Genomic DNA, 26,543 nt, shown 5'->3' on the forward strand with positions numbered 1-26,543 from the left:
GCGCGTACTCGAAGACGAGTATATCCGCGAAGTTTAAACGGTTGAATAGCCGAGGTCGAATGAAGGGTCGCGAAATCGCTGTTCCCGGTGCCCGAGCGTGTGCGCACGAGACTCAAACGAGGTCAAGTGCACCCTCACCGTGCTTTCCCAGCTTCCGTTGCGGCCTCCCCCCACCACTCGGGTGGCTACCTCGTTTTTACCCTCACTACCCCGCTCCTACCCCCTCCACCCAACCAACGTCCGTTTCTCCCCCACCGCGCGGCGTTTTTTATCTTAATAATCCTTGCCAGACAATATCCCGCGGAGCCCGCATTCTTCAATCTCGGATGCATCCGACGGGGTCGTTATTAATTTTAATTAAACCGCGTTATTGCGCTTTATTGCACTTCGAAAAGAGTCAACGAAATTAGTTTCTCTGCCCCCGATTCCAACTCCGTCTCGAACCCCTTGGAACTCCCACCACCATCAGGTCGGGTAAATATTCGTTTTTGAACAAGAAGGGACGAAAGTTTCAGATCCTGGGTGAAGTCCTCCTCAGCGTGGGGAGGGGCTTAAAGTCTCGAGAGTTTCGATGTTCGACTAGAAGAACGCAGTCGTCGATCGCCTGGCACCTGGACGGCATCTCTGAGATTGCGTCGACTGCTTCGAATCGGTCAATTCCGTTTACTTGTGACGCTTCTGGGTCAGTTCTGCTTTGCAGGTGACTGCCACGGTTTGTGTTATTCGGTCGAAATTCACGTAGCTAAGCGTCATCGATCCTGACGGTTTAACTCGATGTTCTGAGGAAATGGCGAGTCATGATGACACGTATGATTTTATGTAAATTGTGGATTTGGTTTTTAAATAAGGGATATAATTAAATTTAAGGTCTTTTAAATTCGAGAGATTTTAGATTTAACTTGCATGGAGCAGACTGGTAGTCTGCTATTAATTCGGGGTACCAGATTACCGATGCGTAATCCAGACAAGATTAAGGTGCAGTATAAGATGCTTGAGGAATTTATATTCTATGGAACATCGAATGACAAAGTCTGACATTTTATAGGATTTAATTACAATTTGGTGAACATGCGGAACAAAGTTCAGTGAAGATGTAAAATTAACATCCGGATTATAGTTTTCAAAAATGCCAGAGATGTTACAGAGGATCTCATTAGATACTCTGACACTTGACGAGCATAATTTGAACTCCTTTCTTTCATCATCAGACGCAAAATAGTTTTTATAATCTCCTTGATCGAATTGATGACAACCCGAAATAGTCCTCTTTGTAACAATTGCGCAATTGTAAAAAATAAAAAAACTCTTCGGGGAATCGAAGTAGTCCTCTTGGACAGGAGCCAAGTTCCATAAGTGATATGTATATTTGGGAACCCGGTGAGAGTAGAAAGTAGAAATGTTTCCAAATAAAGATTATAATAATTTATTTATTCGACATTGAAATACAGATCAAACTTGCATCGCTAGATGTCAATGTTTCTCTTTGGTATGTTTCAAGTATTGTCGTAGTATTGTTCCTTTTAGTTCGGAAAGCCCCAGTCCCGCTTGATGAAGTCCGCCGCCCTCTCACCGATCATGTTGATCACTGCGACTGGATTACCAGAGATCACCTGTTAAATGAAGAAAATAGAATAAATAGTCATCGTCGGATAATTACGATTTCCATCGTGAAGAATAGAATCATACCATTGGCATGACGGAGGCGTCAGCCACTCGCAGTCCCTTTATTCCGTACACGGATAACGATTGTGGATCGACCACAGCCATTTTGTCTGAGGCTGGACCCATCTTACAGGTCCCAGACTGGTGGTTCTCGGGTCTCGTGTCCCAACGAATGGCGCACTTCCAATAGGCCTCGGTATTCACTCCGAACGAAGAGCACAGTGGTAGTGGTTTGTGCCTCAACTGTAAGCCGCGTTTACGCATCGCCGTAGTATTGGCCATTTTGAAGATGCTGCGTAACCCGAAGTATACAATTTCGAGGTCCCTTTCGCTGGCGAGGTCGTTACTCCAGATGTATGGATGCTCGAAGGGATCGTTGCTCTTGAGCGTGATGCGACCTAAGGGTAATGATTTTAACGCATGAGATTCGATCCTTCATGTCTTCGAAACATAGTGGGTTAACAAATGTATCACATTTTTAATATCCTCATACGCACAATAGGGTATTTTTCATCTCATTTCTTTAACACCCTGATTCGTATGGTGAGATACTTTTCAACCCACCCCCCTTTTGATTGCCATGATGGAAGATTTGTCAATTCACCGTGAAAAATCAAAATGACACAAGTTACTCAACGTCTCACCCCACAATTAAATATCTAATTAATTAATCGAACAGAATTGTACCTCTGCTATCCGGCTGTACATTGACAGCAGAGAACCTGACGGTCATCTTGTCGTCGTAGGTGGTCAAATCAGCTATCTTCGTCTTGGTCTTACATATAGCCTGATAACCGGCGAAGAAAATTTGGGTATCCGGATCGTCGGCAGTCGTGAACTCAGATGCCAATATCCCGGTGACCTGAGCCAGGCCAGTACCTGACAACGGTCCGGTTTGACGCTTCAGATACTCATTGACATTTTTTTCGTTCAGCAGGTCCTTGTATTTCTCGTTCGTAATGAAGTCTACCCCGTACGATTGGTGATTGTGAAGATTCTCGCCTACACCCGGTAGATTGTGAACGACCTTGATATTGACAGATTCTAGGTGTTCCCTTGGCCCAATACCAGACAGAAGCAACAGTTGCGGCGAGTTTATCGTGCCACCTGACACGATAACCTCACGGCTTGCCTTGACGTCATACTTTTTCCCATTCTGCGTGCAAAGACGTTTACGGGATTAAAAGGAACAGATCGAATTTCTCGCGTGAAGTCTTACCAAGTAAAGTTCAACGCCAGTCGCTTGCTTGTTCTTGATATGTATCTTCGTGACGTACGCGTTGACAAGCACCGAGAGATTCGAACGATTCCTGATCGGGTAGAGGAACGATGCAGTTGAACTACGCCTCACACCAGCCTCACTGATGGTCTGAGCTACCGTAAAACCTGTGATACGATCACCGACCAAGTCCTCCGTGACACCAAATCCTGCTTCTTTAGCAGCTTCCATGATGGACTTCGAGAACTCGGGCCGCCAGGGGAATCTGTCCAAACGGAACAATTAATCTTTATGGTCCTCCATGGTTTGCACCAGGGATGGGAATCTTCTTCACTGGGAGTCACAGAACACATGGTGTTGCGTCCGTCTTTCTTTTTCTAGCACCTTCCTAGTGAAATCTAGTGTCTTGGAACGTGACGCATTCAAAATCGAGTCAATAGTTTAAGGTTTAAATATCTCCTGGATTTATGTACCGACACGGAACGCGTTAAAACTACCGCACTGATAGTGGGACATCTCCACTCTCTCAGCCGTAGATAGGTCTAATACTCATTCCGAGAGAAATAAGAAAATAGCTCATAACAAACCTTTCAACAGTCATAGGTCCACCAGTGGCGTGCCACTTCCTGCCTACTCTGCCGATTTCCTTGTTGTTCTCCGATTTCTTGAAATATTTCAGCACCTGGAAAATCATTGCTCAGTCGTCTTACCTCAAAGTACGCGCATTTTCATTATTAATTAAGGCAATTACATATACAAGTCATCGTAACTGAACATCTTGACGTAATAGAATCCGGATCAATTCTAGGTAGCACTTATTATCAAGAACACATATTACATCTTCCTTTCGAGCGCTTTATACTTTTGTTCATATGTCTGCCAAAGATACCCTTAATCTTTGAATACACACGAAAATTTCTGTTAGGCAATAAGTTTCGACCATGCCTAAATCTGGTGGGAATTAGGCGGAGTCTAGCCCCCACTTGCGTTCAGTTAACAGAGGTTTGGCAACTTCATACAGTACATATACCGTTCGTACCTCTTCCCAGGACCATCCCTTGTTACCCATCGCGACCCATCGTTCGTAGTCTTTGGCGTGTCCCCGATGGTAAGCCATACCGTGATGGACTGTGTTCCCCCCGAGGTTCTTGCCTCGTGGCCAATAGCAGCTGGCTTTGGAACCAAGACAGGCGAATGACTCGTTGCTCGTGTGGTATTGCCAGTCTAGTTTAGTACCTGTACAAGGGAACACAAGATTACGGTTACATTTAATTCGGTACGGGATCATTGTCGCGAACGAGAGGATTCCTCACCGAGGAAGAGCTGAAGAAAGCTGGGTGTTTCGGCAGGTCCAGGTTCATCGGGACCTGCTTCAACCAGGAGGACTGACCAATTCGCCATCTCTGATAATCTGTTGGCTATTACCGGACCGGCGGCTCCGGCTGTGCGGTAACAAAGCACATGTAGGATGTGGGAATCGATCAAAATCACTCAAATGTTGGTTCTTTGTAGAAACACTTACCGCCCACGATGATCGCATCATAGTTCTCAGCTGGTTGCTCGATCGTTGGCACACGATTGCACGACTGGCTGATTTTCTTGTTCGCTACCATTAAACTGTTCAGCAGCGTCAAGAACAATATCTTCGAGTTGGCCGAGCATACATCGGTAAGACCTATCTCTCCTACGTAGGGATTCGGGCACGTTTCCCCGCGCATGGAGTCGAAGACACACGCCTAAAACGGTTCGTGAACGGGTCACGTGTATCCAGAAATGGTGCAAACACTTTTTTCGTAAAGAAAAACGTACCATGTTGATCGTAGACAGGATCTCATATGATTGGAGCTTCGCAGAACGACTGTCTACTCGCTTCGCAATTGCTCGTCAACCGTTCCCTTTTATACTACCATTTTTTTCGTAAACAATATGCGCGAAGACGATAAAAGGCGCAACATTTCGTAAACGTCCGCACGTACCACCGATAACACCATCATACATGCAAATTGCAGTCAACCGTTATCGTAATGTTTCGTTATTATTAATGGATTGCGTATAGGTTGTTAAAAAGCGCACGGAGTGGAGATGTCACGTTACGTCAAATTTCTTCTGCCATAAAAACTATTTATTTACAACATTTTGATTTACAGTTTAGATGTCCGGTCGGCGCGTCTCGCCGCTCGAACTTTCTCCCGTATTACGCTCGCTCGATTTACATACGCGTGCACATTCGTACGTGGGTAGTACAGCAACACGCGGGAGTCTCTTTGGTCCTCGCTCGGATACGGAAATTTTATCCCAGTCGATTGCGATGAAAAGGAAAGATATAGGCTTTCCGTATGGGCCGAACATCGTGACCGCGGCTAAGCGGAAAAGCAATTCTAAATTGTCGTTAACGGTTGACGTCAGCGCGTCGAGTCGTTCGGGGGTTATTAACGAGCGTGTTACGGTGGACTAATTAGCGCAATAGACTCGCGAATAACACCGATGGTGATGGACGCGGGAACACCATTCGAAATGCGTTTCTCCTCTATGATTATTGCTCGCTAAAAGTTTCCGTCTTTACGATTACTTGTCCGCAAAAAGGTTCCACCTCTATGATTATTGCTCGCTAAAAGTTTTCATCTCTACGTTTATTGCTCGCGAAAGTTTGCCACAATTCCATGAACGCTCTTGCCCAACGAGACGCGGATACTGATTCGTAAGTCTTTTGAGAACCCTCACAAAGGCGCGAGATTCAACGCGAAACGACACGAACGGATTATCTCGGTCGCGAGGAACCCATTCGGATCTAAAAGCGTTAAGAGTCCGCGAGCATCGAATTAAGTGACGGATTAATGTTTAATAACCGCGTTTACAAAGTCCCATTAGTGTGTACAGTGGTATGCGAAAGAAGCTGGGGGGATTGGAGAATACAATCGATGCTAACAGCTTGAACGTCCAGAGCCCACGTCGAATTAAGTCTTCGTTCGACCGTACTGGTTTAATTTATAATCTTCGCATTTACAAAGGTCGCTTGGATACGATGTTACGGAACAAGCAGCTCGTGTCACCGAGGATGCGTTTACAATTTCGATAAGTGCAACACTAGGAGAAAGTATTCCGTTACTCAGGCACTAGATCGCGCGTGAATGGCATACGATAGTCTCGAGGGATGATAAAAGGGGGAGAAGAACAAAATATGAGGTGGAAATGGTTTGTTACATTGACATTCTGGCGTTGAAATTTCTGTTCCACGTATGACGATCGACTCTCGATCAGCGTACGGTTCCTGTAGAGCCATAGACCCTAGTTAGGTGTCCTTTAAGAAGAGAAGGGTGGGGGAGGAGTCATCTCTTTGGCGTCGGTCATTCGCTGCGAACGAAACTCGGCTGAATCGCGGACTAGATCGATCGAGGATCTTGGCTACCAAATACCCTGGTCCCAATCGATGTACTTGATCCCCCAAAGCAATAGATCCAGCGAGTTGTCGATCGTAGAACGGGAACTACGAAACATGGCAAATTGCTAGTGACTATAAGAGCTTTTCCATTTGGCTAAGTCCATCCACGGTAGGAGGGGTGGAACGCCGTACCATTGTGTAGCGTCGACACCCCAGTCCTGTTTGATGAAGGCTGCTGCCCTCTCAGCGATCATTATCGTCGGAGCAGCCGTGTTTCCGGACGTCACCTTCGAGGAATGAAATCGTGATTTCTTTAAAGGAACAAATGAACAAGAAAGAGACAAAAAAAGAGTAGAATTGATAAATACCTGCGGCATGATAGACGCGTCGGCCACTCGTAGTCCTTTGATACCATAGACGGAGAGTCGAGGATCTACCACGGCCATAGGATCGCTGGCCGGACCCATTTTGCAGGAACCTGCCTGATGATTCTCCGGACCAGTGTTTTGACGAATGGCGCAGTGCCAGTAATCATCGCTGAGGAACGTGTAGTTGGAGCAAGCTGACAGAGGTGCATCTCTAAAAGTCATGTTATACTTGGACATGGCGGTGGTGTTACTGAAGGTCAAAGCGATCTGGATACCGGCTACTAGGCCTGCCGCGTCGAGAGGATCAGACAGGTAGTTTGCTGTCATAATGGGCTTGGCGAGAGGATCGTTGCTGGCCAGACGGAGAGTTCCTGAAGTAAATTCAGTGTTGAAATTTCTGACAATTCATGAGCGGTTCTGAAGGGTCGATGGATACCTCTACTACGCGGTTGGACAAAGGTAGGTGATATGCTGATGCTTCGAGGTCCGTTGTTCAACAAGGCTCCCAGCTCTCCGGTAATGCTGCAGGATGCTTGGTAGCCAGCGAAAAATATCTGAAGATCAGGGTTATCAGGAGTGGTGTAGGGCGAGGGAATGATCCCTGTTAATTGGGATAAACCCGTGGACGCCATGGGACCTGTCTGGAACGCGACGTACTCCAGAGCAGATGCCCAGGTCAGGTCCATGGTGTTCGGCTGATTGATGCTGAAGGACAGCGTGTAGGACACATGGTTATGTAAGTTTTCCCCGACACCTGTGGATATCGAAGAGCGAACTCTGTTTGGAAACATTCCGTTGATTCTGGACAGTTAGGATGAAAGCTAGCTTACCCGGAAGGTCTTTAACCACTGGCACGTTCACGGATTGTAGATGTTCTTTGGGCCCGATGCCGGACAGTAGCAATATTTGGGGAGAGTTAATAGTCCCACCAGATACGATCACCTCGCGGGTAGCACGAGCCACTTGGAGTTTTCCATTCTAAAAATATGCTCATGGGTATTAAGACATTGATATCGAACGATGACCGATCGTGAATGATTCTGCGTAAGGAAGGGAGTTTGGAAGATGAGATTAAAACAGTAATTCTGACGTCTCACTGGGGCTATGAGTTTAGATGTGACAACTTTCAGGTGAAGTAGTTTTTAGACGTAACGATCTTTAGATGCAAGAATCCTTAGGTGAGACAATCTTTAGGTCTAAAAATCTCTAGATGCAACAATCTTTAGATGAGACAGTCTTCAGACAATAATTTTTAGATGCGTCAATTTTTAGATGCAAGGTTAGGAGACTCTAGTTCATGGTTAAACTCTCCTAAGAACAGACCTCCTCTCTCCAATACTAACTTTTAAGTACTGAACTCCGACCGCCCTCGAGTTCTCGATGATGATCTTCGTAACGGTTGCGTTCAGCACGATCTGAAGGTTCCGCCTGTGGCGAATCGGATGCAGAAAGGCTGTCGAGCCACTCTGTCTTACTCCGTCCTTTTGCATCATCTGAGAGACCGTGAACCCTGCGAACTGCTCCCCGTTGAGATCCTCAGAGACGGTGTATCCTCTCTCGGACGCCGCGGTGAGGATATCTTTGGCTATGTTGGGTCTCCAAGGGAATCTTCCAATGTTCAACAATCCGCCTGTTCTGTGATACTTCCTACCCACTCGATTGATCTCGGTGTTGTTTTCCGAGCAGAGGAAATATGGGAGCACCTGCGTGTTTCGAGAAAAAGACAAGTGTCACGCTCGCGGCGATCTATCAACGCGAAACTAGCCAACAATTGGCCAATCGGCCTCGTTGGATTTCTCGGCATAAGATAAATTGTGTTTAGACAGAACTAGCCGTTCACCTCTTCCCAAGACCATCCCTCGTTGCCCTTAGCGACCCAATTGTCGAAATCCTTGCGGTGTCCTCGCGTGTACATCATCCCGTTGTGCACTGAGGTACCACCCAGATTTTTACCACGTGGCCAGTTACACTGTCCCCCAGTGGAGAGACATGCATTCTTCTCGTTCATGGTATGGTATTTCCAATTGAGCTCGGTACCTGTTCAGAATCCAGGATCTTATCTCGTGGAAGAACAAATCCAATTTTGACGCAAGGATAATATTTACCTAGAAACATTCCCACCATGCTAGGTACATTTGTACCCGGTGGCTCGTCCGGACCGGCTTCTAACAGTAGAACATTCCATTCCGGTTGATCGCTGAGTCTGGACGCCACCACGGAACCTGCTGTCCCTCCTGCGGGGAAAGTGTACGGTTAACGACCACCGTTTTCAGGGACGCTGGTTTTCTGGACACCGTTGCACCGAGTCTCTCCGATTAAAATGCTCAGCAGGTAAGCAGGCACAGAAACTCGTTTCACGGTGCCCGGAGCATGCCTCCAATAGACCCTAACGAGCACCGTGTCCAACACACGGTATACATAGGTGTGCGCAAAGAAATCTGTCCGGCTAGAAAGCGGTCTACGCGAAAGGCCTTGGCCATGGTTCTGGTCAACCTGTAAATAGCTATCGTGTGGCTGCACATGTTGCACCTTTTAAGCGTGTATCGTTCGCACGTGAACCATGGCAGCGTGACGCCGCTACAACACGCGCGGATTCGAGGATGAAATGTCGAAGAAAGTACGAACGAATTATGCTTTCTTCTCGGGGAAATTGGGCGAGGCTTCACGCGAATAGCCAGGTGCTCGAAAACGCGAGATACCGGGTTACGATAAACGAGCCGAGTACATTTAAAATGGAAAACACGTTTCGGTTTTCACGGTCACCGATTCCCAAGTGTCAAGATTAGCGATTATGGTCTTAAAGTGCTAATCGACCGCGACATTTGTTTACGTGTGCGATTGTCATTAATCACGCGTAAACAAAACAAGCTTATCGCATCGCGCGTATAATTCTTCATGAAGGTAACAATTATCGAGGAAATTATACGTCTTCGTCGTTTTCCGCATTGAGGGAAAGTCCACCGATGAATGGAAAAAGTGGAATGAGGTCACCGATATTTGAATGTTGAAAGAAAATTTTCAATTGGGACGTTTCGATAAACGGTAAACGGACCTTGCGAATGCGTTATCGGCGGGACGGCGTTAAGGAAAGTGAGAATGTAAATGTGTCTAAATACGCGGAACAAATAGCATGCAAATGTGGAACTGTTCTTATCTTTTCCTTTATTGAAACCGTAACGCTCAATGACGATTTGAGGAATTTACCTGACGTAATTACGAGTGCGTGTGCTGAAAGATTAGTACGTCGACTTCAGACCGTCGTGAAATTGTGCCCGGAACGGTTATCGTCGCACTTCGCGGTAAGTAACGGGCTCGATAAGTGCTTACCTAGTTTCGAATTAATCAAGTTTAACAATATTCCCACGAGACCTCCGGGGAACTTCGGTTTTCGATGGTGCGTTATATACGTTCGCGCGTGGAAACGGTAATCCGGCCGATAGAATAGGCATGAATCGTAATACGCGTGTTCGATATACGTGTTTCGCGTTCTTCCAGCAGATAAGAGTCCATTTGCATGCGAGTACGACCATTAATGTTCTCGAAAAACTGTTTTTGACGAATAAACAATAATAATTCATTTTTTCGCAAAGTGGAAAGATAAATAGTTTGCTAACTTTTAGAGTGTACAGTGCTCGTTAAATGAAACGGAAGAGTCACAATAAACGTGAATCGAGAAATCAGTATTTACGATGTTACGAACAATTTTTTGTTTTCGTCCGCATAAGCGACTCGCGCGCTTCGGATAACGTATGAAAACAGTAGATTGTTTGTTCTTTCACTTTAAGCGCGTATCGTAACAAAGGATTGTCTTATTGCGAGACGTTGCATCGAGAGATAAACAGAAACGATCAGTTTAATCCATTCTTTCCATACGGTACGATAGTAGTTGGAGCTTGTTTAAATGGAAACAAAAAATTGTTCGTAACGTTGTAAATATACTATTTTTCGACCCATGTTAATTGGGACTTTTCCGCTCCATTTGGCGAATACTGCCCTAAAAGTTATAAACCCTTTTTTCACTCTACTCTGTATGTTCGTTCGACGCGTTGGTTCAAAAAAGAATCGATGAACGCATTAGGGTTAAACTGGGTCAACATCGAAGCATTGAATCGACTAAAAATCGCCGCAATGGACAAAGGTATTTACATGCCCCCCTCTGATTGACGACCGTACTTAATTGTTTATTCATTTTTGGAACGCGAAGAGGTTCCACATCTAATCAGAAGAGTGTTCTTCGAGATGTCTTTGAACAACGGAGCGCAATAGTGCAGAAAATAAGCCGCCTTGTTCACGATTCCCTCGTTATAAGGCCCGATCCCCCTTTCATTTGCCCCCCACCCCCCTCTTCGGTTAGTTCAGAAAAAGTGGCGACGAATCCGAGAGGAAAAGTTTCACTGCGTTATTCGAATTGTTTTCTTGCTCTTTTATCGACAGTTCCCCCACCCCCTAAATATTTTGAGCTCGCGAATCATGCCACATTCCAAAAGCTCGGCATGTAACGATAGTCGGAAAAAGTTCTCAAAAATTACAAGGGGGGCACCGATGCATCCTGGTGCTCCCCTGTAAAAATGGTTCATATTCCTCCATATTCGTGTCAGAACTCTTCTGTTTCCAGAACTTGGACGCGTAAGAATAACCGAAATTATATTTTCGAAAATAATGCGGGGGGTCCCGATGCAATGAACCAAGCATCCCTGTGCCCCCCCCCCCCCGATTTCGAAGAAAAAATTTCGTCTCCCTTCTAATCATTTTTCAAAAACACGTCGTGTGACTACGACCCGAGAAAAGTTCTTGCAAATATACCATAAAGCGTGGGGCGAGGCGAGGGGGCACCGATTCAATTAATCGACCCAGCCCCCTGCCCCCTCCGTCCTGGAGAAAAGACAAGTTTTTCTCGCGGAGAAAAGTCTCGCCTCCTGTTTTTCCATCAGTTCACGATCCGTGTCATTTCCCGGGAAACGAAACGATGCGATCGAGTAAAAACGGTTCTGCTTCGGCAAGAAACACAGTCAAACACGCGGATTGCGTAAGCGTCGCGACGCCGCCGACGTCGCGGCGATCCATTACGGCATTGCTGAAAATCGTCGGTTCGATTCACCCTCGCTGTCCCGTTATCCTTCATTTTCCTCGATTTTCCACTATTTCCACCGGACGGTTTTCTATATACCCCCACCCCAACCCCTCTCGCTACACCCCCTCCACCATCGTTTCGTTCTCCCGCGGTGGATCGACCCGAGGCGCGCGGCGTCGAAGTTATATTCGCTTGGAAACATATTTCGATACACGTCCGGCGTTCTCCGTTTCCGTTTCGTCGACACCGGGACGACCTAACGGCGCTGCGTTATTTACGTTGTTCCGCCGCCAAGCGTCCCGAGTCTACCCGCGCGCATAAAACGGGGTGAGTAGAGAGAAGGTTGGACATAGTGGGGGCCCGACTCGTCACTTATTCCGCTCGTCGATTTGCATCTTTACGACCGGGCACTCATTTCTGCTCGACGATGTACTCATCGTTCGACGATATCCCATCTGTGCCCCGAAGACGGAGTTCAAAAACTCTATGAGGGGAAGGAGAAAGTGTCAGGCGGGGGGGATGGAGAGGGAATAATTCATCGGTTCGAAGACTCGACACTGCGAACGACGATTGTCCCCTGACTGATGGAAAACGATTCCGTGGTTATTTGTGGGTATGTACGATTGTTTGTTTGGGTGTGCGTGTGTGTATCTGTGTGACAAAGATATCGTCTTCGTGACCTTGTGATTCAGCAATCGAGAACCGTTTTCAGGCAAGTCGAAAAGATTCTTTATGGAATGTACACAGTGGTTTCTCTACTAGCCAACACTTCTTAATAGTAGAATACAAAACTCGTTTAACGTAGCAGCGATGGAATTCGAGAAGACGTTGTTTGAGAATTTTAAGTGATCGTTTACTTGATATAGTCGTGAATCGAGGGTAGTTTTCGGAATAATTGAGTTGGTGGAGTGAAAGAATATGTGTGTGTGTGTGTGTGTGTGTGTACAAGTCTTTTAAATATGGCATGTGTTGTACCTTAAAGTGGTATACATTACACCAATGTATGTATTTATAACTATCTTTCGCCCTAAGGAAAATAATCCCCTGATATTTCGACCCTTCGATTATCCAACCCCTCGTCCCTATTAAATAATCGAGGGAGTAAATCGGTTTGTTCGTCATCATCGAATCTCGCAACCAAGTGGACGTAAATTTTATTAAGTAATAAATATACAAGGGCCATTTATACCTCACGTTAAACAGAAAAGTATTTGCACTCCAATGTTCGACAACAGTTGTACAACGAACACAGGATTCTTGCGTCACACCGCATTGAAATATATTATATTTGCGTCCTTTCTACGAAGTTTAATCGAAACTTGCCATTGTAGAACACGAGTAATCTCCGGGAGGGGGGTGGGGGCAAAGTAGCAGAAATTGGAAAACAAAAAGTAAATAGTACCTCGGTGTGTGCATGTATACACGATCTAACGCGATACGAGGTACGTGAAAAAAAAGAGAAAAACACTCGTGCGTGTAGAACGCGGAAAGATGGGCGCGAGAAATTTATGCGGGTTGTTACGCGAAGAGATCGGCACGATCCGGGAAAACAGATGCGATTAACCGTAGAAGGTGAGACGCTGTTTCGTACATAGCCAAACAGGTAGTGTTGCAAATTTCGTAACGGCAGGAAAAACGTAATTTAAATAAGGTAAGAATCTCCTTTACCGATCGACTCATTTCTTTTACAATTTCGTACGGTGAATCAGTATCGAGAAGTTGAAATATTACCATTCAAAGTATAGGGTTTCTTATTATAAACAGCTGTTGGAGAATAAATGTATTAATATACATATGTGTAATATATGTATAGTAAATGTATGTTGCATTTACAAACAATATCGATGTAAAAAGGTTGGAACGCGTGGAAACAAAATATCGAGCATCGTCTTTCCCTATCTCTTTCTCCGTTTTCCTCAAGTCATTAAACCTAAACGAGACAGCATAAATTCGTAATTACGACGCGTTGTCGAGTGGTACGCTCGCTTGGAAGAAACTTGCCCGCCGGGACACGGTAGGAGATTGCGAACAATGAAATTTTTATAGGGGAAGATCCGTTGAAAATAATCCATTTTGTTTTGGAAGAGTAGAGGGAGAGAAACCAGAAAAAAAACATCATCGAGATAAGTGTGATAATGCAAATAACATTTTCATCAGCAATAATAAAATTTTGACATTGAAAGGATCCGTTGAAAAGTATCCATCTTGTTTTGAAAAAGTGGAGGAAGAGAAACACGGAAAAAAAATCATCGGGATAAGTGTGACAATGCAAATAACATTTTCATCGCCGATAATAAAATGTTGACAGTGGAAGAGTGGGGGTAGGGAAGCAAGGAAACAAAAAAAAATCGTCGACGAAAGAGCGACCGGACAAATAACATTCTCATCGTGACACCAATGAGAATATTCCGGGGCGAGATTATGCAAATACGCGGATTTGTTCGACCGTAAACCATTCCGCGGGTAACACTCGACGCGTTGAATTTCATATTTTATCGTCTTTATCTGTATGCCACTGTACGTAGGTACAACCGTGATTCGATCGGTTCTTCGTTAACGATCGAACGTTACGCTAATATCCGCGTAGCCTTAATTACTGTACACGGGTCTTCGGAAGGAACCGGTTCTACAGGTGCGACGATTTATGTAACCTCCCACCCCTCTGTGCGGCAACTTCCGGTAACGTAGGTGTGGAGGGGAACACGACTCCTTTTATACGTCCCGCCTTGGCGGGTTCTCGAACGATATTGATAAAAAGACGAGATCGAGTCTCAGCGCCTGAACATGATTGCTCGCAGACGCGGACTGTCGTCCATACTTTCCATCGAGGGGCCGGCGAAAAAACCTCCTCTGTCACGGCGATTTCCAGGAAGTTTTTCTCCGCGCGGTTAATAAAACCTAAACACGCCGGAGCGAATCAACCGCGAGGAAAGTTCACGCCAACGGTGTTCTCGATTTAACCGTTTTCGCGAGCTATCCGCGATAACCGTTGGTCGTCTATCAGGTAGTGTGAATATCCCGATTATTTAAGGAGAAAGAGAGAGTAAAATGTTAATATTCTTTCATTACGCGAAATTTTGTTAAAACTTCTCGGCACTTTCCGTCTATATTCCCTAATGTTCTAAGATGTAAAAACTATTTTTTTGTTTGTTAGAATTAACGGTGTTGATGGGTGATGGAGTCTAGCATCTTTTTACTTCAATCCAGAATAAAAAATGAAACTTTAACTTCCGTTCGAGGAATCCAAAATTGATGATAGTTTTTAGTTATCGTTCCGATCGATCGCAAGAAATTCAAGAGAATAGTAGAATTGGAAGTAGAGTGAAAATAAAATAGAACGAGTAACATTTGTCGGTAGATTGCGTAAAATACAAAATCGAAAGGTAAGAGTTCCATCTTTGTTTTAACGATATTGTAGAAATCGAAGGATCTCGATGCGATCCACATTCTCTCGGCAGTTAAATAGCATAATTTCTTCGATAGAATAAAGTCTACGGTATCACGTCCACCTTCGTCGCTTATCACAGGTCTCACCTTGTCTATTCTTGGTTATTAATTAAAACATTCACATATATCGCGCACCGTGTTAATTTCGCATCGAAACACCGCGAATAGATTCTTCCGGAATAAAGACTTTGTTAGCATTGTAATAGGAAATACACCGTTCATGCAATAGAATTTTCATATAACAGAACGTTCGTATAATAGAAGGTTCGCATAACGGGTGTTCATATAACGGGAGGTTGCACCGTGGTGCAACCGGGCGAGACGAGACCGGAAGGGTGGTTGGAACGTTGGAGGGACGAGGGGACGGGGGGACATCGATGAAGCGCGAGCTGGAAATTATATTAACGACGCAATAATCACGGCTAGCCCTCCCTCTCCCCGTCGAATGAATAACAGTTCGTATTAATATCACGTCTAAACATCGAACGATCTCGGCCCATCGAATCGCGTTTTCGTCGTTGCCTCGACCAGCGATAATCGACGAATTACGATCGACCTGGCGTTTCGGCGTGCTCCGATTCGCGATAATTCCGTTTAACCTCCGCGTACGCGTAAATGTACCCGTTTACGGGGGTTGAAAATGCTCCTCGTTCCGTTTCCACGTGGCGAGTTTAAATGTTACGACAGGAAACATTTTCGCTCGAAAAAATGATCATTTTAATTCGTACCCTGTGAACTACGAAAGATCACGTTTTTAATATCAATTTTACCGAGGAGGTAAAATATTTTCTTAACGTGCGATGTGATTGCATTTTATAACAATGATACACTAATATTGTTAGTAACGACAATTAACTGAAAAATTACACGATAAACGCAATCATGGAATTTTCGATTATTTAGCGTACGATATGATCGTACTTTATAGCAATTTTATACTAGTGTTACTAATAATGACAATTAATTGAAAATTACATAATAATTGCACAATAGATACCTTTAATAAAACTCTATTGATATAACGTACGTAGGTGTCTTTAAATTGGAGCAGGTCAATTGTTTGTAGAATTTATTCAGATTAATTATTATGCTATTTATGCAATTGAACCACTACTTGTTAGGCCTCTGCAATGCTCAAGATTCTCTCATAACCTTTGTCCGAATACTCTTTGTTCGAAGACGTTTGTCCCGTACTGTATGTGTAGTTCTCGAGCGAGCAAGCGAGCGATCAAAGACTTTTGTACGCGTTTTCTTTAAATTTGTCCGCAATTAAAATGCCTCTCTTAATCGAGTAAAATTAAAAGTATAGCGGATATTTTTCCCGGTGGTTCAACTCGAAATTATTTGAACGAGACAATCGACGAGTCTCTGCTTCGAATTAACGCGACGAAACTTTTATCGCCAATTGCGACAAAGTTACGTTTCATTGATTCAAGACGTTCCGATTGTATCGTATTTAATGACAGACTCATGACACTTAAACGGTCAGGTACTAAAATAACAAAGTTACGAGGTCGCGACGAGTCATTTCTAATCCGTGTTATTACACGTGGCTCGTGATGTATAATTACAAGTTAACGTCTGTTTCGTGATGTGTGAATATAATCTAATATAATTATTTTAATTTACGCAAACGTAAACGCTATTGTGACGGTCGTCTACGATTAGCTAAACGTCGGCGTTCTGCCTTGAGAAAAGGAGATTCGGAATGGAAAATATTTTATTCGTAAAAGTAAAAAATACTACAAAAATTCTCCGTTAGCAACGAAGAAGTTTCTTTCGTGTATCAAGGGAATGTAACAACTAGAATATTAAAATAAAATTGTCTAGTTAACGAGTGACCGTTATAATTCCTTTGACAATAGGGAAAGAATGTCTGTCTATGGCTGTCTATCGGGTTTTATTTTTCACGAGTATGTCGCGTGCTTGGTAAAATTCCTAGAAGAGAGGGAAAACGCCAACTTTCCCTTTCTTAGTGTCTCGAGATTCCAAGATCTTCGTTACACCGATTAGGTGATCGCCACTGGCGCGTGATCCAAGGCTCTCAATTGTCTCTATTTTTCAGACAATGTTCGAACTGTTAGAAGCAAGTACTTCGAGGTCCTCTCACAATGGTTTCACGGGTGAAGAAACGTCGAACGTAATTACCAACCGATCCTTGGCCGAGACTAGCTTTCGCTCTTGTTTTCGCGGGATTCGTGAACTATCGTGTATCCGTTTTTAAATTGTTACGAAATGATATTAAACTTAATATCTTAACCTATGACGAGCCACTGTTTTTCTAAAATAACTCATTCGATCGAATTCTCATAAACGTGTCTCGACATTTTCGACCTCAAGACACTTTCAGGTACAGTATAATTTACCGTTTCTCTATTATATAAACTTTTTTCTCACATTATTATTCTGTAATAAATGAAAGAGTAAAGTAACCTGGACTAGATTCTAATGAAAGAGCAATCTTTAGGTAAAGGAATAAAAATAAACTAACCTGGACTACACTCTAGTAAGAAAGTAACCATTAAGGGAGGAAATAAAAATAAAATAACCTGGGCTACGTTCTAATGAGAAAATAACCTTTAAATAATCTGAACTACATTTTTACTAACGAAATAATAGTTCGACAAAAAAAATAAAAATAAAATAATAAGATCTACATTGTAACGACAAATTAACCTCCCAAATGAAATGACCTAGGTTACATAAATTTGTACAGTGATTCTAAACATTCAGTGATCTAAATACTTGTATCGTGCAGAAGCACCTCGATGACCCACCGGTGGGTCATATGACGAAACAAGAGCGTCATCCAAGTGTTCACGTGATTCCAAACGCTCTAAACACGACGAATCTCCTCCTAGATCCTCGCTCGCGTTTCACGTTGCAATTGCACGCGTCTTACGCCCGGTTCCCACGACTCGTGGAGCGGATAGCATCGTAAAAACGTCCTTCGCGGTTGCGCGGACAATAATCACCGAAAGGGAAACCAAGCAGGATTAATTTCGACGTTGAAGCCGACGAAACGTTGGATAAAGCCAGCGAGCTTGCACCGGGAGTTTTACGGGACGATTTCACCAACCGCCTCGTAAAATATCCAATTACAAGGGACCCCATTTTTTTTCTTCCCCCACCATATCCTCGGTAACCAGTTAAGAGGTCCAGGACGCGTCATCGTTTGTTCTCTAACGAGTCAAGTGGACGCGAAAGTTTACTAATTACAACCGTTTGGAAAACGCTAAGAGCCCTTGTCTCTTGTCCCCCCCCCCCCCCCCCTCACCACAACCCGTTCTACAGTGTTCATTAAACCACACCCGGTGGTTTCTTCGTTCTTATTTTCGAATTCTTCGGATTACATCCCCCACCAGGTCGTGACTTCTTTTTATCGTGGCATTACACCTTCAGCCAACCCACCCACCGCCACGATAAAAGGATAAATGAAATTTTATTATTTAGTTTAGCGCATCCAGCCGGCGTTCCCGAGCCACTTTTGTCGGGCGCGCGGAAGAAACGGGAACTTCGATAACAACCTACCCCCGAGACCGTAATATCCAGTTTCTTCGCAATTTCCCCGGTAGAATTTATCTCTCTGAAATTACATCGCTCGAGTTAAATTGTACCGGTCCCGTTTATCGTAATTAACACGCGCACATTAGCCCAATTTCAATTTATTAATCAATAGACGGGATACATTCTCGCTGGTAGAATCAAGCGGTGACGAGCTGGGTTTGGATTGAAAGTACGATACAAAGGTCGATTGGAACGAAAGACGCGATAGGTGGAAGGGTTACTCGCCAGCCCCCCTTGGAATAATTTCTTAACGAGTTTATTCGCTGTTCTCGCTCGAATCCACCCTCGACAACGGCGCGAAAGCGATTATCGTTGAACAATATTGCGAAGGTAAATCGAAACAACGTTAACGGGATCGATGGGTGCTGGAAGCGTTTCGACGTTCTAGTTATGACATCAACCACGATTATTACCGATACCTCGGTCGAATGTAGTCAATATGGACGAATGTTTACAGAGGAGTCGTGTGTCTACCTTACAGTGGGGGCTTATATCGTCTGTTAATCGAGTTTCTCACGAACTGAAATGGTCATCATGTGTCTAACCTCCTATCAAGCTCTCGTACAGTTTGTTAAACGAGTTTTTTGGAAACTAAAACGATCAACTTCTGTTTTCCCCCGAGTGGGGGGCTTGGATAATCTTTTAACCGAGTTTCTTTGAGTGTAGATCTCATATAGTCTTTCCACCTAGTTTTTTAGAGACTAAAATGATCAATGTTCTCTCTTCCCTTAATTAGGGGGCTTGTATAGTCTTTCAACCAAGTTCTCCGCGTACCAAAATGTTCATAGAGTGTCTATCCTTCAATGAAGGTCCATGTACTCTGTTGGCCGAGTTTTTTAGAGACCAAAATGATCATTGTTCTGTCTATTCTCAAGTAGGGGGCTTCTGGACTCTATTAACCGAGTCTCTCACGAACTAAAAGAATCGTCATCTGTCTGCACCTAGTGGTGGGTTTATAAGATCTTCTAGCAGAGTTTTTCGCGGGTGAAAGTGACCATGGTGTATCTATTCTTGAGCTAAGGTCTTATCCAGTGGGTCAGTCGAGTTTCTTGCGAACCAAAATGATCATCGTGTGTCTATTCCTGAGTAAGTGGCTTGTATAGTCCGTTAGCCGAGTTTTCAGATTTAATATGATCGTGGAGTAACGCGTTTGGATATACCAACTTTGAGAGTATTTCCACGGGGAGTAACATCGTCAGGCAGACCTCTGTATGGTTCTTTTTGTCACAAAGCATCGGTTCCTCTACGAATGTAACCGGTTACGACGTACTTTTAACGAGCAACGTTAAATTAATGCCCGCCGATATCGTTGAATAATTCGCGTCCGTGCCTGCATCGGAAGTTCTTCTTCCATTAAAGTCTATTATTATATTAGCTCGTTTGCATCGGAACGACGAGAAAGTGTCGTTAATAATTTAGCTCGCAGAGCTTCGACACCGACACTCGTAAATCATTCAGCGAAAGCCATTTGCTTTCGTTACGGTATTTCGGGCAAAGTGTATGAAAATTTCAGTCCGCGTTTCGATTGAAATTACCGAATACAGGCGCGCGCGCGCACACATACACGCAAGCACAAACACATGTACGCACCAGAAACACGGTATATGGAGTCTGACCGACGCAATTATATTTTCAAACTATCGGTGGATAGGTAAAGTTTGCGGGGGCACAAAAATTGCTCGATTCGCCTGGGGTAGGGGAGAAAAATAGAATATTCAAGTTTGCGGGAAATATGCAAGTTTCATGGATGATAATCCATGTGTGTCGAGCCCGGTTATCATTTTCAACTGTACGCTATGTAAGCACCGAGTGTGAGTTTAGTGGTGCTCATGAATACTGACGATTCCACGCATACAATTTTATTGATCCAATGATCACGATCTATAGTAGTATGTACTGAATAGTATTTGCTACCAGAGATGTTTGACCCGATATGACTAGATTTCTTATCATTTTCGAGTCACAGAGATCGAAAGACTCTAGACTTCCGTTTCCAATAGTTGCTGGTTTAGTTGGATCTTTTTTTTTCTGCTGAAGATTAATATAATATTCATTCCTAGGGAATCATATCAGGAACTATAAAAGTATCTACTCTCTACTCTACTCTACTCTACTCTATCAGTTACCAGATGTGATTTTAACTTGGATTAAGTCCCATCGTTCTCGGATCATCGAGTAGAATGAAACCCTAGAATCCACTCTCCTGCATCACTTTGAAGTTTAACGTACTACCACCAGTCTATATAGAACGTCGAATACTCACCGCCAACAACAATGAAGTCATACTGGGGTTCCGTTAAATTGACAGGTCTCACGCGCTCACAGAGTTGGGAGATCTCGTCTTTATCGCGGACGAACGTGTCCAAGAGCGTCATGAAAGTCAAGAACTGCGGGCCCGGGCAGACGTTGCCTAGACTAGGACCGAGAAACGGTCCCTGGCATGCCGGCGTGGCGGTCACGTTATACGACATTCTGCAAAGAATAAGAGAAAAAAAATACTGTAAGAAATACCACGTGGTTAATTAGTAAACGACTTTGCGAGGCGTCTGAGGAGCCAGAACGAAGGACACGGTCGAATCAAGAGTTGTACAATAACCGAAAGTAAGTAAAATGCAGGTGTGCATTCATTTATCGAAAGTAAATAGAATGCAATTACGTATACAAGTAAAAAGAAAGCAAAATGTATAAAATTTAAACAAACGATCTATATAACAGAGGACCGTGGTGGATAGTAATTGGTTCGTGGTTTGTTTCAGATTTTCAAAATTCGATGATAGGTGAAATATCGTTCGATTGGGGCGAGCCAATCCGCGAGGGGATCGTCTGCGTCGCGAGGTTACTTGGGACAGGAAACAGGCAAAGGTGTCGATCGATTCGTTGGGGTCGATCGTAGAATTGTACGATATACCGTGTAGAACCGATGAATGGATCAGAACTAGCTCGTGATCGCAAAATTTATTCGCGTGTAACCGTACACTTGTTAACTTACCTCGACTGATTTTAAGGCCAAACACTGGCAAATATTTATACTAAAACGCGTGGCTAATCTCGAACCAATGAGACTTTTATCGCGCCGAGTTTTGCAATTTTAAGTCTCCTGTTTCACGTGCGCCCGCGTGCACGTTACTTTTGAGACAGCGCACCGTGCGATACGTGGATATATAATCATGTGTCGACACGAGTCTTATCAGGAGGATACGCGGGGGTGGAATTCGTTTCGTAGATTTTCTTTATCACACCCCGGAGGACGGTTGTAGGGCGCGAGCAAAGAAATTCCCGTGAAATAGGCGTTCGATCTGATAACGCAGAAAACGTGCCTCGAAGACCTTGATACCGAAATTGGTACAGCATTCGAAGTAGCGACAAAGTTGCGCGCGTAGTTTTACATCTAAAATTTCAAGTTTCGCGAGTCACATTATTTTCTTTACTCGATCGAGCTCGTGTTTTACCGGAACGGTTTTCTATTACCACTAGGGATGGGAGAAACAAAATTCTCGGGTCCGAAAATAGGGAACCCTTTATGGTGTTGGGTCGGACGTTATGTCAGTTTTTGTGAAGAAAGTTGATTTAACGCTCATCCATATTCTACTTACGAATAGAATGCATTCTAATCGTGTACAGGACATACTCTACTTACGAGTAAAACACATTTCGCTAAGGAGTAGAACACATTCTACTTACGAGTACGATAGATTCCACTTACGAGTAGGGTATATTCTACTTACGAGTAGGGTATATTCTACTTATGAGTAGGACATATTCTACTTACGAGGAGGGTATATTCCACTTAGGAGTATGACATATTCTACTTGCACGTAGAATACATTCCACTTATACGTAAATTATGTTCTACTTAGGATACATTTCCCACGATCCGAGACGATTCTTTCTCCGTGGAATACATGTATACATAATATATACGTACATACGTGAACTTGACCATTTCACCACTAACAGTCCCGATTGTGCATTATTCGATAATTTCGAATAAATCTTTATCCGTATAGTTATCCGAACAAACCCGTTTCGATCCGATAATTTGTAAACGTTTGTTTACACGTCGTTACTGGTCGGCGAGTAATTATTCGACCAACGAACGAGAACATTTGTACTCCCGTTTACGTTGCCTCGTATAAAATGTTTTATTCGTATAAAAATGTATTCATCGACGGACGGCCCGATAAAAAGGGAAACGAACGTCCGCGAAATCCGAAATAACGATTAACGGAAACGAAATTGTGTCTGCAAACCCGTCACGGAATGAAATATAAAAATGTAAATATTTGCGCGCTATTCGGTTTTACACCTTTGGGAGGGGGCTGGGTACAGAAACTCTTTTGGGAATATCTGTTTTGCTCGGTTGTGTAACGATTCTTCGATGAAATCGTCACGAGGAATTGTACAATTGTAACGTTATCTGCAAAAAGAACGCGAGAATAACAGATTTTACTTACGAAGAGGCAACGTTCGAAGTTTCGTAAAATGTTTTTCATTTTTTTTCTAAAATTTATTCTATCTACTTTTGACGTTAAAAGGTTGCACAAAATATTGAATAATAATATCTTATTAATAATACATCTATTATACCAATTATAATACTACCAGAATTCGATAAAATAACCATTCAAACCAATTCGCAAACTTTTCGTATGTATCGAACTATTCGGATATTTCGAACTCTTCGGATACTTCAATCATTTCGGATCTTATGAGATTTTCGGAAGAAGTTCTGGGTATTCAAGACGTACTCAGATCTTTCAAGTTCACGGCTCGATTAGAATGTCGGTTGCGGTTCGGTTCGGACATCGAAATCTCGGTTCGGTTCGGATATTTCGAATTCATGGTTCGGTTCTTTCGAATTCATTGTTCGGTTCTTTCGAATTCATTGTTCGGTTCAAACGTTGAAACCTCGATCCGATGCAAATGGCAAAATCTCGGTTCGATTCGGATGTCGAACTATTCAAATATCCGTGCACTCGACTCCTCCGGTCGTTGGCGACACTCGTCGACTGCGGTTTTTGTGTCGCAGTTTCAACATTACGCGATTCGTAGGAAAAACGCAGGACCGAACGAACGAACGAACGAACGAAAGAACGTGGGGGTAATAGAGCAATACGAAGGATTCGGTAACGACTCGGCGAATGCACGCGCCGATTCGCTCGCGGTGGCCAGTTGCTCGCCGGCGAGTCGCGTGCATTCAGGTATTCGTGTTTCGTTCGTTACTTCCAGTTTTTGCGTCCAGCTAACGTCCATATCCGGTGCTTTGCCAATCGAAGTCAGGGACGTACTGAAATCCAGCTGGATCGCGTGCCGCGCGCGAACTTGCGCCTAACTTTCTCGCGGAAAAACCGCGCGCGCCTCCTCGTCCGTTGTCGCGCGATTGTAATTTTCGTTTGGCTCGTTTTCCCGAGACCGAGAGGGGGCCTCCAACATTTCCGATCACCGTTTACGTAAATTCCGAGGTGAATCGCACCGAAATAAATATTCGCATTAATTAGCGAAACGAGCGAATTAATGCGCGCCAAACTAACCGGCCGTGTTAATTAATTTACCTCTAATTAACGTGGCCACGTTTCGCGCGCACTGGTACACGCGAGGAATTAATATTCTTTCAGGAACCATAGTGTAAAAAATAGTACGCGTGGAAGAAACGGTAATTGTCGAATTGTTCGAAACGAGCAACGTGTAACGGAAAAATTCGAACGAAGAAACTTCGATCGAGAAAGTTGGAAACAACGCCGGGAGAATTGAAATCGAAAGAGGATTTTACCATCGACGATTAACCATTGCGTGTGTATCTCGTTCGAGAAGTTTTCGCGCGAATATAATAATTTTTGGAATTATTTCGAAAGGACGTGTGAGCCGTAATAGGGAAAATTTAAGAAAACGAGAGATCGGAATAGTTAAAAGGAACGCACGATTGTTTCTATTTTACTTGATATTGTGTATGCGTGTACGTTTGTAATCTGATTGAATTTTATTACTCGTGACTGAAACTCCGCGTATATTATTTAAAAAGTATGCGTGCGAACGATGATCGTTCGAGAAGATTACCTAAATAAGAAATTAAACTCCGAGAGAAATGTTTAAGATAAAAACGTGATCCTTTCGATTTTTCTTGTATCGTAAATATGAAACATGATGGAGTTTTATTCTAATAACTGCACACACTTTATCTCGCGAATGTTTCACTTTGACGTCTATTACGCGGTAACTTTCTTTTACGCGCAATTATTGCGTCACGTTTCGTTTGATATAGTTTTATTGACTCCATTCTGGATATATTATTAGTTATCGTTGTCGAGAGGCGGGGACAAAACCGTTTGGTAAACACTCGGGGCGATATTACCTTTAAATAACATTAACACGTCTGTAAAACACAACGATTACTTTATCATCCAGCTGCTTCGTGAAAAGCACCGTGCGAGGGTAATCACGATTTAGTAATATTTCATTGTTTGCTGTTCTCGAGTGCGCGCCACCGCGGGAATCAGCTTGCCATGGTGAGGATTTCTGCTCCTCGACAGTCGCAGAATAACTAACGATCGAAAATGTTGTTCGTTGCGCGAGAAATTAATTCGATCGTCGATTCGTTGGTATTTCGATTCCCGTGAAGAGAGGGACTATTTTTTGCTCGGTACTTTTTCGAGTGAAAGAATTTAATTTTCGTTGCTTAATTTCTCAACGACTCAAAACGACGATGTTTGAAAATGTTGTGTCGGGTACAAGAAATTAATCACTCTCGAGGACTGAAATTCGGCACGGAGAATATGTGACTACGTAAATGGTGCTCAAAAGTTTCTAATCGAGCGAAAGAAATTGTAAAATCAACGTCTCATTTCTGTGATAATAAAAAATAATAATAATCTCTCGAGTGACAAAAAATCGTAAAAATAGCGTCTCGTCGAGATCGTGATAATAAATAATAATAGTAATCTCTCGAGTGATAAAAAGTCGTATAATTAATAATTCTCTAGTGACCTCTTTTTTGAGAACTAAAATTCGACGAAGAACGTGGTGCTCGAAAATTTCGAACAAGTGAAAGGTACCGTAAAAATAATATTTCTCTAGTGCTTTCTTCTCGAGCACTGAAAAATTCGACTATGATGAAGAATATTTGACAACGTAGACGGTGCTCGAAAATTTCAAAGTCGAGTGAAAGAAATCGTATAATTAACCTCTCACTGTCTAGCTCGTCGTAGTAAGTAACAATAATAATAATCTCTCGAGTGCTTTCTTTTCGAATACTCAAAGTCGACAGCAACGAAGAATATCCGACAACGTAAACGCTGGATGAAAATTTCCAAGTCGAGCGAAAGAAATCGCAAGAGCGAACTGCTCGAAATCAGTCGTTGAACCCGATCCGCGTTAATGGTGGTCGTTGTCGACCTAACTGCGACAAAGAAGATCGATAACCCGGTTGGAAAGTTTCAAGGAACTCGCGTTCACGGTTAAGTTGATAAGAAAGAAGAAAAAAAAGAAGAGAGAGTACGCGCCAGGTAATTAGAGGTTCAGACGATTGTCGTCCTTTCTCGTTACGTATTCGGGCGACGATCAGAGTCGTTCACCTTACCTGTACAATGTTGTCGAGGTAGTTGACGATATTCGACTCGCGGTATCGAGCGACCTGTGAACGCGACGATCACTGAATCCCTGTATCTTTGCACCGTAAAATAACAACGGGGAGACCCGTGATAAGCCGACACGATCACACGCAGAGACACAACCTGGCGGCAACGAGCAAGCAAGGTGCAACTGTAAAACCTCTCACCGTCGAACGTCTCTTTATAATTCATCTCCCACCCCGTGTTTGTTGTCCTTTTCCTCGAT

The 26,543-nt window shown here is 43.6% G+C and overlaps 3 protein-coding genes and 1 long non-coding RNA gene across 8 annotated transcripts in view; 2 read left to right on the forward strand and 2 right to left on the reverse strand.

Annotated features, from left to right (window-relative positions):
- Nucleotides 1-26,543, forward strand: part of LOC143146164 (kin of IRRE-like protein 1) — a 445,694-nt gene that overhangs the window by 100,522 nt on the left and 318,629 nt on the right. Inside the window, exon 1 of one of the 4 annotated variants that reach the window (XM_076310179.1) lies at nucleotides 9,794-9,927. The exons of the other annotated variants lie outside the window; for them this stretch is intronic. The gene's annotated coding sequence lies outside the window, so the exon portion shown is untranslated. Of the gene's footprint in view, nucleotides 1-9,793; nucleotides 9,928-26,543 lie in introns of those variants that run through there. 4 annotated transcript variants of the gene reach the window in all.
- On the reverse strand, nucleotides 1,408-4,843 carry LOC143146166 (glucose dehydrogenase [FAD, quinone]). Its single transcript, XM_076310183.1, has 9 exons — nucleotides 4,691-4,843; nucleotides 4,404-4,617; nucleotides 4,195-4,323; nucleotides 3,921-4,117; nucleotides 3,469-3,563; nucleotides 2,882-3,146; nucleotides 2,350-2,818; nucleotides 1,687-2,060; nucleotides 1,408-1,610 (listed from the first exon to the last, which is right to left on the reverse strand). Exons 1-9 carry the CDS (start codon nucleotides 4,691-4,693, stop codon nucleotides 1,521-1,523), a joined length of 1,836 nt encoding a protein of 611 aa, XP_076166298.1. The 5' UTR covers nucleotides 4,694-4,843; the 3' UTR covers nucleotides 1,408-1,520.
- On the reverse strand, nucleotides 4,977-26,458 carry LOC143146165 (glucose dehydrogenase [FAD, quinone]). 2 transcript variants are annotated; one of them, XM_076310181.1, is made up of 10 exons: nucleotides 26,287-26,458; nucleotides 20,977-21,185; nucleotides 8,734-8,862; nucleotides 8,469-8,665; nucleotides 7,972-8,331; nucleotides 7,459-7,606; nucleotides 7,065-7,382; nucleotides 6,629-6,999; nucleotides 6,453-6,547; nucleotides 4,977-6,365 (listed from the first exon to the last, which is right to left on the reverse strand). In XM_076310181.1, exons 2-10 carry the CDS (start codon nucleotides 21,182-21,184, stop codon nucleotides 6,284-6,286), a joined length of 1,908 nt encoding a protein of 635 aa, XP_076166296.1. In that variant the 5' UTR covers nucleotide 21,185; nucleotides 26,287-26,458; the 3' UTR covers nucleotides 4,977-6,283. The 2 variants fall into 2 exon arrangements, with proteins under 2 accessions (XP_076166296.1, XP_076166297.1); XM_076310182.1 differs by lacking the exon at nucleotides 26,287-26,458 and adding an exon at nucleotides 21,622-21,685.
- LOC143146167 (uncharacterized) lies at nucleotides 11,880-17,409 on the forward strand. The gene is made up of 2 exons (XR_012991842.1): nucleotides 11,880-12,312; nucleotides 17,212-17,409. It is a non-coding gene; the product is annotated as an uncharacterized LOC143146167 (long non-coding RNA).

This window comes from Ptiloglossa arizonensis, chromosome 4, assembly GCF_051014685.1.
Source record: "Ptiloglossa arizonensis isolate GNS036 chromosome 4, iyPtiAriz1_principal, whole genome shotgun sequence".
Taxonomy (NCBI): Eukaryota; Metazoa; Arthropoda; class Insecta; order Hymenoptera; family Colletidae; genus Ptiloglossa; species Ptiloglossa arizonensis.